Source organism: Euphorbia lathyris, chromosome 7 (assembly GCF_963576675.1).
Source record: "Euphorbia lathyris chromosome 7, ddEupLath1.1, whole genome shotgun sequence".
NCBI classification, from domain to species: Eukaryota; Viridiplantae; Streptophyta; class Magnoliopsida; order Malpighiales; family Euphorbiaceae; genus Euphorbia; species Euphorbia lathyris.
The window spans coordinates 23509275-23521954 of NC_088916.1; the positions used below are offsets into that span (position 1 = coordinate 23509275).

Sequence of the window (12680 nt, forward strand, 5' to 3'; positions counted from 1 at the left end):
TATTTACTATGTTATTACAGTAAAACCTCTATATAGAAATAACATCTATTTTGTTATAAAAAAAACTCGGTCTCAACTTGCCAATAACCTCTATTACCAAACTCTATTTAGTAATAACCTCTCAATTGTTATACAAATAGCTCAGTCCCAAGTGCATTCCTATATAGAGGTTTTACTGTAATATAGTTACAAAAAAAAAACCAACAAAAAATGTATAAAACAACATCAATTTATAGACAAACTTGTTTGGAAGGTCAGATACGACTGTTAAATAAAAGTCAAACGAGTATTTTCATATTTATAACATCATTGGATTAAAATTAATTTCACTTAAAAAACGTTAGGTTTAAATTTACACTAATTCATATCAATTATAGCTAAATCTGACATTGTCCCATTTAGAAAATATAAAGTATATCATATTTTTATACTCTTTAATAAACAAAAGCTATACTAATTTTTTTATAAAATTGAAGCTGTCAATGTCTAGTGACTAGTGTGGTCCGTGATGTTTGTTTCCACATGGCCAAATGTAAGCTTCACTCCATATTCTCTCATTCCATCACATGAGATACAGCAAAGATGATCATAACATTACATAGCACAAAACTTCCATCATATAAGTTAAAAATACCAATTAATCAAAAATTAAAAGTCTATCATCATTTATGTAAATTAACAAAGCATATATAGAGTCTGCCAAATCTTGAATCTTTTCAACTTATATATTACAATAACTTAAAATATGCTTCTATGGACATACTTGCCCTCTTGCATACCCAAAAAAAAAAAAACACCAAAAAGCAGAAAAAACACCAAACTAAAATACCTTTTCTAGAAGAACATGAACATAAATCCCAGAAAATCATCACAATTGGTTCTGCAGATGATGATTATTAGCTCCAATTAAACTGTAAGAAGTTTTTGATCTTGGAAGATGTACAATTGACTCAGAAACACCACAACTTCTTTTACAAGAAGTGTAAAGATTTATAAACCCAAATCTATCACTAATGCTCCTTGAAACTTTTCCACTAACCATATGGCCCTCTTCCTTTGAACATTCAACTAAAGCAGCAAAAAAAGGATCCATACCCAAACTTTCATTACAAATTCCTTTTTGGATTCCAATTTCTTCCAAATTTAATCTCTTTGACACTTGTGGAGGCAAAGGAAGTACCTTTGATAGTGGTGACTGATCCCTCTTCTTCTTACAGTACATTTTTGGAATTCCAGGCAAATGTTCCCACGAAAACGGGACACCCGAAAATCGGAGCGGGGTAGCCGGACTAGATGGGAATTCGTCCGGGAAATTGGACGAGGAGCATGATGAGAAGGAAGATGATGAGGAGATCGATGAGGTTCGCCGGGATCGGGTGGCCGGAAATGTTGTGTCACATTCTTTAGTAACATTTTGGGCACGGTCAATGTGATGAGGAAGGGGATACATATTTCTTGGAGAGTGTTTTTTGAAGTTTTTGTTTATTTTTGGTTATGGGTATTATATAGAGAGAGTGGGAGTGTTTAATTAATAAGTGTCATTATTATTATATAAGAACATAGAAGGTTATAAAAGATAGAACGGTCCCACACCATTGATGTGTGATAAATGGAAGAGAAAAGGACATAAGGAGGAAATGGGAAATTAAAATAGAAGGTAGTGGTGATAAGACAACCTTCTTTCTTCTTTTGTATTATTATTATCAAAGTAGTTACTAGTTAATTTTTGAAGACTTATATAGACAAAATGAATCCATATCGAATCTAACCTTTTTTAAATCTATTTTGTTGGGGGTATTCATGTTACACTAAAATTACCTACTGTAATGGAGCCGAGCCGAGTCGAGCTTTGATCTGTTCAAGCTCGGCTCAACTTACTAGAAAATAAATGAGCTCGAACTGAGCTTCGAGCTTGTTTCGAGCCCAAAATTCTGTTTGAATTTGGTTCATAGTAAATTGTTAATTATATTTTTAAAGTTTGCTCACAAATAACTCTTTAATTGTATATATAAACAAGATCACAAGTAAAGTTTGTGAATAAATAAACAAGATACTTACAAATAGTTCGTCTATTACTAATTTATTATATTTGTGAACGAACTCATCTAATAGCAAATGAAATAATATTAAGGGCCCGTTTGTTTTACCTACTGTTTGTTGTTGCTGTTTGCTATTACGGTTTGCTATTTGCTGTTGCCGTTTTCTGTTTACTGTTGCTATTTGCTGTTACGGTTTGCTGTTAGAAAAAGTTGATTTTCCAAAAAACATAGATTCTCCGTTTTTGTAAAAGGCTGCTTTTCAGATGTAAAAGGCAAACATGAGGTCATTAACCAAACGTCTAATGTTGCTTTTCAGATGTAAAAGGTAAACATCAGATCACTAACCAAACACCTAAAACTCTCCATTTTGAAATGAAAAGGCAAACTGAAGCATGAAAATGAGCAAACAAATACCCCATAAGTTTACATATTTATAATCTAACACAAAACTATATAGTTTTCTGCAAAATTAAAATTTGTTCATAAATATTGTAATCGAGCTGCTCATGTGCTTTTGAGCCGAGTTTTGGTCCACTCAAGCTCGGTTCGTTTATGAACCAAGCCAATAAATCGTGCTGATGAACGGCTTGTTTACAAATCGAACCGAGCTTTTATCGAGTCAACCACTGAATCGCTCATCAGCCTGTACATATAGCTTTTTATGAAAAAGTTAATCGAATCTAAACTTTTTTAAATCTATTTTGTTGGGTAACTGCTTTCAATTGCATTCTCCTCAACTGTAACATATTTTTTTGCTATTTTGTCCTTTTTAAGGCAGGAGCCACCATATAGTACCAATTTTTTTTTTTTTATAACCGCTTGGTAATTATCTAACATCATCCCCCTAGTGAGTACAATTCGCCTCTCTTGATTTGGCATTAATGCTAATGAATAGGGCAATCATAAGCATATATAAACTTTTCAACAAGCTTCTCTTCAGATTGATTTTTTTTTTTTTTAAATCCTCTTCATATTTCTGCTGAAACATCCTAATATCTTCCTCATGTTTTTTTTATTGATCTCTTCCTCCCATTTAAGAGGGAGTAGAATGAAGAGTGGAAGAGAGAGGGATGATTGATAAATAAGGGTAGATGAGCGAGGTGTCAATGAGGGATTGGATGATTTATAAGAGAGAATAAAAATTAAATGACAATAAATAAATGGCCTAATATACAAATAACCACTAAGCCCTTGTTTGGGAGGAAGTTAATGGGAGTAAATGGAAGTAATGGAATGTTAAGTATTGAGTTAACCTTGTTTGGGAGTTATTTTTTGAGAGTAAACGGAGGTTAATGGGGTTAAATGTTTACTTGCTCTAACCTCCAAACTCTAACCTCCAAATTGGGGGTTAATGGGAGTAACGTAAACTTTTTTAAAATTTCTTGTCTCTGCAGAGTAAATTTAACTTTCCTTCACCTCCATATTTAAACTCTCAAACAAGGTTAAACATTTAACCTCATTTACATCCTATAAACTCCCAAACAAGGTTAATTGTTAACTTTCCGTTCCATCACTTCCCTTCCCTTTCCATTACCTCATTTAACTCTCCCCTTCATTAACCTCCAAACTCCCAAACAAAGGCTAAATGTTGCAACTCCCCCCAACTTTCAATTGTAACAACTTACCTCTCAAACTTGTCCAATTGTAAAACATAACCCCTCAAACTTGTCAAATTGTAAAACATAACCTCAAATTGTGAATTTTTTTTTTTTTGTATATTTGCCTTCTTTTTTAGTATATGTTGCTACGTGCAATCGTTTCGATTGTTAAGTCTAACTAAAATTTGGATTTTCGGTTTTATATGAACTCAATTGTTAGGTTTAATTGGAGTTAAATTAATTTTCCAATTTCAGAACATGGTAAAGTCCACTTATTTTTTAAATTTGGTTTATCTAACTTATATATGGATTGAATTTTTTTATTTTTATACATTTTGGTACGAATAGATATAAAGTTTTACACAATAATTGTTCATTGAAGTTTGAGACATATTGAAGAAAATAATTGAAGAGGTACTGAAACATTATACTTATAATGAAGTTGATTTTATTATAAATCATATTTTATCATTATTACTATTTTAAGTTCCTTTCTCATTTTTTAGTCACATGGATTCTATATTATTATTATCAAGAAGTTATGTTTTTTTTTTTTGCTCAATCCTTTAGATACAGAGATGATAAGCGTCTAATACACTGGATAAGATGTTTATTCTTGAAGCAGTTTGGATTATGCTAGATATGAATTTAAAATGAAGGTAAATAAAAATAATTTTTGATGCTCAAAATCTTAAAATGTACATTAATTATGAGATATTGAGACATTTGCTTTTGCACTTTGGCTTTTATAGTTATTAACCATTATATTGTGGTTTGTATAAAATTGTTAGTATTTCAAGAGTTTTTATTAGTAATTTTTATGTAAGAAATTTCTCTGATGAACCAATGTATCAAGTTGGTATTTTTTTTTAAATAGAACAAAAAGACATTCCTACAGTAAAGTTTTATGTGTATCATAAATGATAATAAGTTAAATTGTAATATCTTTATATATTCACTTTAATCTTCAATTCTTAAAATTTATTAATTGTAATTTTATTTATTTCAAATAAAAATTATTTAATTGGATCGTCATATCATTTTCATTTATTGTCTCTTGATATATAACTTTTTAAGTAGATTGATATTGATGCGTTTGTGATATAGAGATATGTCATATGTAGTCTCACATTACTTTTAGAATCAAATAATAATCATTCGTTTTAATTTTTTATTCATGGATTTGATACTTCTCCTAATAAAAATCATAATTATTGTTCATTTGATCTTGGATTTTACAGGACTGTGACTGCATTCATTGTATTTTTGCTCACTTGGTGGCATTTACAGCCGGTCCCAAGCCTGGTCAAAGGAGGAGGGTTGCGGTAGGTTTGTGGCGGCCAGTGTAAAACTTAGCCACATCTTATGACATGAACCATAATATGAATATCGTGGGGGTGTTCCCTACTCAGCAATGCGCTGCACTTCTTAGACCCAGGTGTAGTGAAAAATATGCAAGGGTTGCTAGGTCGTCGCCCCGAAGCGGCGCGCCACCCCAGGACCCGGGGGTGGTGTCAAATATGCAAGGTTTGCGGGTAAATAAGCTAGTCCACGGTAATGGTAATGGTAGGGGTAGGGGTAATAGGTTACGCTTTGGGACATGGAACATAGGCTCTTTGACAGGAAAATTAGCTGAAATTGTAGATGTTATGAAGAGGAGGAGAATAAATATAATGTGCCCACAAGAAACCAAGTGGGTTGGAGCCAAGGCTAGAGAGATAGCTCATTGGGGTTATAAACTGTGGTACTCATGAAAGGATAAGGGTAGAAATGGAGTAGGTATTCTTATTGATAGGGAGTATATTGATGATGTAGTAGCGGTGTCTAGGAAAAGCGATAGAATTATGAGTGTTAAGCTTGTGATAGGCGATGTGGTTGTGAATGTCATAAGCGCATATGCGCCGCAAATAGGATTATATGTCTCTATAAGACAAGCTTTTTGGGAGGACTTAGAGGAAGTGGTGCAACATGTTCCTAGCGATGAAAAGATGGTACTAGGTGGTGATCTCAATGGACACGTAAGTTCTAGGCGAGATAGGTTTGAGAGTGTTCATGGAGGGTATGGTTTTGGAGATAAAAATGAAGCAGGAAAGGATATCTTGGAATTCACATTAGCTTATGACTTGAGTATTATGAACACATGGTTTATGAAAAGAATGAAGGAAAATAGGCAAACGTTTGGCAGCGGAAATATAAATTTTTTAACCTATTTCCTTTAAACCAAGATCCGTTAATCGTTATTTCATATAGAGAGGGATAGAAGGAAATACCTTTCTGAAGAACTATCTACTGTTGCTAGCGAAGTGCCCTCAACTCTAGATCCGAGTTCACGAGCACAAGACAAAACACAAGATCAAATCAATTAGAATTTCAACCAATGAATAGCAACCAAAATAGATTGCCTCTAACAAATCAACACAAGATCAAAGATAAAGAGAAAGAGATTAAATCAATAGAATGGAAGCGAGCGGGGCAATTTCTTCATCTACAATAGACTGGTCGAAATTCTCTCTCTATTATGGATTAACCAAGTACACCTACAAAGGGGGGATATATATAGCCTCTTATATCTAAACTTTAGTTAGATAGAATTAGGTTACTTCTTTTGAGTTTTATTCTAAAATAAAACTTCATATATATTATCTATGGTTTTTAGATAACTTCTTTAGAGTTTTATTCCAAAATAAAAACTTCATAAATATTATCTACAGTTTTAGATAACTTCTTTACAGTTTTATTCTAAAATAAAAACTTCATAAATATTATCTATAGTTTTAGATAACTTCTTTACAGTTTTATTCTAAAATAAAAACTTCATAAATATTATCTAAAGTTATATCTAAATATAAAGATAATATTAGGTTGTTTGGTAACTTTTTTTTTTTTAATCTTAAATCTTCTAACTTAATTATTCCATAATTAATTTATCCACAATTATAATCTAATCATAATTGATTAAAATAAATTAATTCTCACATGTATATATATATAATACATGTATTTCCCCTTTTCATTATTTGGGCCTTTATATTGGGCTTCCATCTATTAATTAACATCCATTCTTCTTTTGGTTCCAAGTCTTATGTGTGACCCATTAAGTTCTTATTGCTTCTAGCCGTATACAACTATTAAATTAATTTTCTCAGAATTATATTTAATCTTTGTATAACGGAATGAGTGCGCGAACTGTGATTGGCAGATCCGAAACATTCCCCCAGAGCTATAAGAAGACAGGTTGATTCCGTCGTTGACCTTTCCGTATTAGTTACAGTATAATTCGATCCTTTGTCAACTACATCATAGAACTGAATCTTATGACTATGGGCAATGTCAAGTCACATATAGCGAGACGTTCGTTTTACTTGTACAGGCCGAGTTAACTCCAATTAGATAGGTTAAGTGAAATCTGCATTTCAAGTCTTAAGCTAATTTTGAAAAAACTGGTTTCGTAAGATTTTTCAATTAGTTTTTTATTACATCTCTTTTGAATAATATTTTTACCCCTAATTGCTATCATTTAACCTCAAATAAATGTTTTACCATGTATTTATTTATCATTTTTTTTGAAAGAATATGAAAACAACTATTAGTAATCAGCTAGCTTTTACCAAACAAGTTTACACAATCAACTAGTCAAATCGATAACAAAAAAAGGTAATCAACTAACAGCTAATAGCTAATTACCAAACAGGACCTGGACCCTCTTTGTTAAAGAGTTTTTGGGCTAAAATTAGAGGTTTGAGCCACTTTATAGGGTTTGACTAGTTAAACCTTTAATAGTGGTTTTTGGTGAAGAAATGTTTGAAAGAGCTTATTTGGTCCAAAAAACTAATTTTGAAAAAGTTCATTTTTTGAGTTTTTTCAATTAGCTTATTGCTTCATTTTTTAAGGGTATTGCTAAATACCGCCCCTAAATTACGGTTCACCGCACTGTTTTGACCATTTTACCCTTGTCATTTTTTTTCCCCAAAACCTTCAAAACTCTCTCTATTTTTCTCTCCCGAGCACAAATCCCGGATTTGACAAAAATGGATCAAAGCATTCCCGAAGACAATGTGTTCGAACACGAGGTAAGATTACGGTTATTAAAAAAGTTATTTAGGTTTTTTATTATTATTTTGGTTTTGACCTGGGCGGGTTGCGATTACCACCCGTTCCTTAGGCCGAACGGATGAACTACCCGTTCCATTGGAACGGGCAGTACGCGCTGCCCGTTCAGGCCAAAATGGGCAGAAATTGCCCCGAATTAATTTCGAACAGGAGAAATAGCCCCGAAGTATTTTTTTGTAATTTTAATGTCAATTTTTCGTATATTCAGGTACCGATAGAAGATTGGAACCCCGATAACATTGATTATAGTTCGCGTTTCATAACGGATACCGTTTTCCCCTCCGGTCAGGATGCTATTGATTGGGCAAAAAAGATAGCTATTCAGAATGGGTTTGAGATTGTAATATCTTCGCACAAAAATGGGGGAAAACAGAAGTTGTTGCGCTGTTCACGGGGTGAACGATATAGAGGTCTTGTGAAAAATGATGAAGATCCTGCAATTAGGAAAAGTAAAACTAAAGCGTGCCGCTGCAAATTTCAGATTAAAGCCTATCAACATGCAGACCTTTCGGGATGGGGGATAAAGGCTAAGGCTGGGTTAACTGGAATGCATAACCATACAATGCGTATGTATCCAGAGGGAAGTCGGCAAATGAGCGGACTCAGTATTGCATCTAAACAAATTGTGCGTGATATGACTTCAGCTCAAGCAAAGCCTTGTGCTATTTTAGCATCAATTAAAGAAAAACACCCAGAGGACAACTCAGTAATTAAACACATATATAATTACAGGGACAAAATAAGGAGGGACGCGTTTGAAGGTAGAGACCTGGCTAGTCAATTCTACCATATTGCTGTGGAGAACAAATATGTCAATTACACACAGGCTGATTCAGGTGTGATAACGCATGTGTTCATGGCACATCCAGAGTCAGTTGATATGTTCAGGACTTACCACTGGTACATCGGCATTGATTCAACGTACAAAACAAACAAGTACAAAATGCCGTTTGTTGAGATTGTTGGGATGACGCCATGCAATAATAGCTTCAAGATAGCGTATGCTATTGTTAAAGACGAGACTGAAGGGAGCTACCGTTGGATTTTGCAAAGGCTGAAGATTTTGCTTGGGGATGATCTGAACCCGACCGTTGTTGTTAGTGACAGGGAGCTTGGGTTATTAAAGCCGATACAAGAAGTTTTTCCACAAGCAGCGCACTTGCTATGCACTTGGCATATAAATAAGGATGTGGAAGATCGTGTGTATAGAATCATTGGAGATAAAGGCCTTGCCTCTAAATTCAAGAATGGCAAATGGAGAACAATATTAGAATCATTAACCATTGAGGAGTACGAGACCAATCTTATGATGATGAAGGAAAAGATGAGCAGGTTCAAAGGAGTTATCTCGTATGTTGAGGAGACGTGGTTGGTGCATAAGGAGAAGTTTGTTGTTGCTTGGACAAAGGAGTTCCTACATTTTGGCAACACAACTACTTGTCGAGTGGAGAGCGAACATGCTAGTCTAAAGTAATGGCTCAATACGGCAACTGGGTCCCTTGACACGGTATGGCAGAAGGTTCACAAGCAGATTGAATCACAAGCAACCAATATAAGGTATTTCCAATTTCTTCTACTGCGATTTTGGAATTTGCATTTATAGTTGTATCATTTCACTAACTAATAATAATTTTGTCTTCGTATCAGGTACATGCTTGAACAGTCCCGGCTTCGTCAAGCAGTCACTTTCGCCGGACGCCCATTAAGCCAACTTGTATTCAAAGTCTCTCATTATTGTCTGCAGTTGTTGAATCAAGAGTTAGAGCGTATGAGAGGGTTGAGCCATGAAGTGTACGTGCGTTGCGGTTGTGTATTGAGAACATCGCATCAGATACCATGTGCATGTGAGCTGAAACGAGCTTGTGATCTGGAACAAATGATCAGTTCTGAGAGTGTTCACGTGTTTTGGAGAACACTTTTAATCAATCATGGTGACACTGATGAAAATGACGGGCGTAATGATTTGAACGAGGAGCAGCGATATTTTAAGTCCTTAGTGGACCAAGTCTCTAAAGCCGACCCATCCATAATGCGTAATATTTCAATGTTTATCCATGATCAACTACACCCTGATCAAGCTCAGTACACCGAACCCGATGTCAAAATTAACGTGCGGGGATGACCTAAGGTGAGCAAATCCACAAAACGTATGCCGAGTTCTTGGGAATACAATGAAACTCGTCGTGGACGGGCTCGTTCTACTAGTTCATCTAGGAGTCGTGGTAGAAGTGGCAGAATTAGCTCGTCATCCTCGGTACATAATGCTGCCTCATCAGGTAATGTTTATCTGATAAACCTAACTTTTTTTATAACTGTTTTTCAATATAGAGTTGTTTTACACCAATATACATGAATGCAGATGGAAAAACGTATTATGGTTCTGAATTCGTACATTCTGATAAAATAGTTGGCATAATTAAACCATACGTCGAATCATACTACGACGTTGTAGGTGATGGAAATTGTGGTTTCCGTACGGTAGCAACTTACATTTTTGGTGACGAAGAAGCGTGGCAGACAGTTAGGCATCACATTCGAAATGAAGTAATTGCTAACCTTTGTCTGTATCAAAGAGTGTTTGTTGATACTGTTGATGCAGCTCTTCGTAGAGTAAGTTGGGACGGTGCAGGTTGTACGCCAGATTATTGGATGATCGTTTGGGATGACTTGTGGCCGGTTGCTACAATGTACAATTCTGCTATCATGTTATTTGGCTTCTCAGGTGGGGACACATTAGCATTGTGTGGTACTATCTTACCATTGTATGCCGCATCCACTTCTACAAGACCATCACGTGAGATTTGTATAGCTCATTTAGGGAATCACTGCCAGCACTACATACGTTTAAATTTATCGCCTAACTTTCCGGTGCCCCCTATAGTACACTGGTGGTTTGTGCACCGAGGCCAAAGCGTTGTAGGATGGGAGCGCTTCTATCAGGATAGGGTGACACAGTGGACCAGATTGGCCCAACTTAGGGGATATTAGTATTTGATATTGTGTGTGGTTCTGTAATGTTATAGGTTGAATTCTGATTAATTATGTGTGGTTCTGTAATATTACAGGTGAATTCTGATGAATTATGTATGGTTCTGTAATGTTACAGGTGAATTCTAATGAATTCTGTATGGTTCTGTAATGTTACAGGTGAATTCTGTATGGTTCTATAATGTTATAGGTGAATTCTGATGAATTCTGTATGGCTCTGTAATGTTACAGGTGAATTCTGTATGGTTCTGTAATGTTACAGGTGAATTCTGATGAATTCTGTATGGTTCTATAATGTTACAGGTGAATTCTGTATGGTTCTGTAATGTTACAGGTGAATTCTGATCAATTCTAATCAATTCTGATTAATATATTCGAACATGTGGTATTCCAACAGCTATATTCCAACGGCTATATTCTCCATCTATAAAATTAAACAATCTTTCTACTTCAGTTATCCACATTTACTCTTTAAATTCATTTCAACGAAAACTCTCAAACATAAATGGCTTCATCTGATTTTACCAATGAGTTCCCTAATTTTCCTCCCGAGAAAAGCATAGTATCAACTTTGAATAAGTCTGATTGCACGACGAAGATGCTTGATTACCAATACTACGCAATCCGTGTATATGGAGAGACATTTGTAAGTCCAACAATGTTCCATCCTGAAACTCCATTTATGTTTTGCTTCAAGCTTCCGTCTGCTGGTGAGTTTCCAATATACTCACTACACATGCTATGGTTCTTATGTTATATGTATTACATGCCTTTTGAATTTGCTCTAGAGGAATGGTTGAACACTTTGAATGAAGGAAATATTCCTAGTCATATTCAAACATTTCTGAAGTGGTTTATGCCTATTGATGACTGGAAAGCTATGTTCGCCAGACTACTGCGTGATAATCAGAGGGGAATTATCCCTAAAAAAAATTTCAACTCCATCATCTTTTTAAGATGGACAGAGTCTGAAATTTCTCATGAGCTTCATCGAACTTATCCTTACTCGATCGTGAAAAATTGGGATCGCTATAAATTAGAGGTTCGAGTACTACAGAGTATCAGCGCTTCAAAGAACGATTACCTGCCAGGATGAGCTTGGCCAAGAAATAGAGGAAATGCTCCATGGAACATTTTTCCTGTGGATTATGAGACGAATATTGCAGAGGAGAAAGAGATATACCTTGCAATACAGTCAGGTGTACCAGCGACATCTTCACCAAACATTGACGAGTACGAAGAAGATAGTGACTAATGTCTTTTTTTTCTATTTATGTCGTTGTAATGTATTTTTTCAGTTTATGTCGTTGTAATGTATTTTTTCAGTTTATGCCATTTATGTCGTTCTAATGTATTCTTAAATTTGCAATAATAACAAAACGTACCACAAAAAAAACCAAATTCTGTCATAATAGTACTAAAATATCAATCCACCAAATTCAGTCAAAACAGTACTAAAATACTTCAAAATACAGTCATAACTCACTTGGCCAAATGCCAAGCACCCATAATCTGCTCTAACGACTGCCTATATACAATCGCAGCATCCTCGTCCAGCTGACTCATGTGATCCAACACAGTTTCACCCCAGCCAGATAATCGACTAACCCACTGTAAAAAGTAAGGAACAAAAAACAAGGTTAATATCACTTCACATTTCAGTAAATATCATTTCACATTACTAGACCAGTAAAGAAAAACCAAAAATAACTTACAATCTCACTGTTCGAGCGAGTATAAACAGTCGGTCCGGGTGCAACAATCTCCGGAAGTAGACGAGGGTGTGAGTGACGGGTGTACCAATGCATGTACTGATCCTCACAATCTGATGGAGTATGTGTTGGAGTGAATACATACAGTATAAGGACGGACGACTGGGGAAAAGAGTCCCAAATACCCTGCACCATCACAGTTGGCACCTCTACACGATACTTCAAACTGGTCC

At 35.1% G+C, this 12680-nt stretch overlaps 1 protein-coding gene across 1 annotated transcript; it reads right to left on the bottom strand.

Annotated features, from left to right (window-relative positions):
• Nucleotides 1-664: 664 nt before the first annotated feature.
• LOC136200730 (uncharacterized) lies at nt 665-1506 on the bottom strand. Its single transcript, XM_065991157.1, has one exon. The coding sequence runs from the start codon at nt 1448-1450 to the stop codon at nt 869-871; it is 582 nt and encodes a 193-aa protein (XP_065847229.1). The 5' UTR covers nt 1451-1506; the 3' UTR covers nt 665-868.
• Between the last annotated feature and the right edge of the window lie 11174 nt (nt 1507-12680).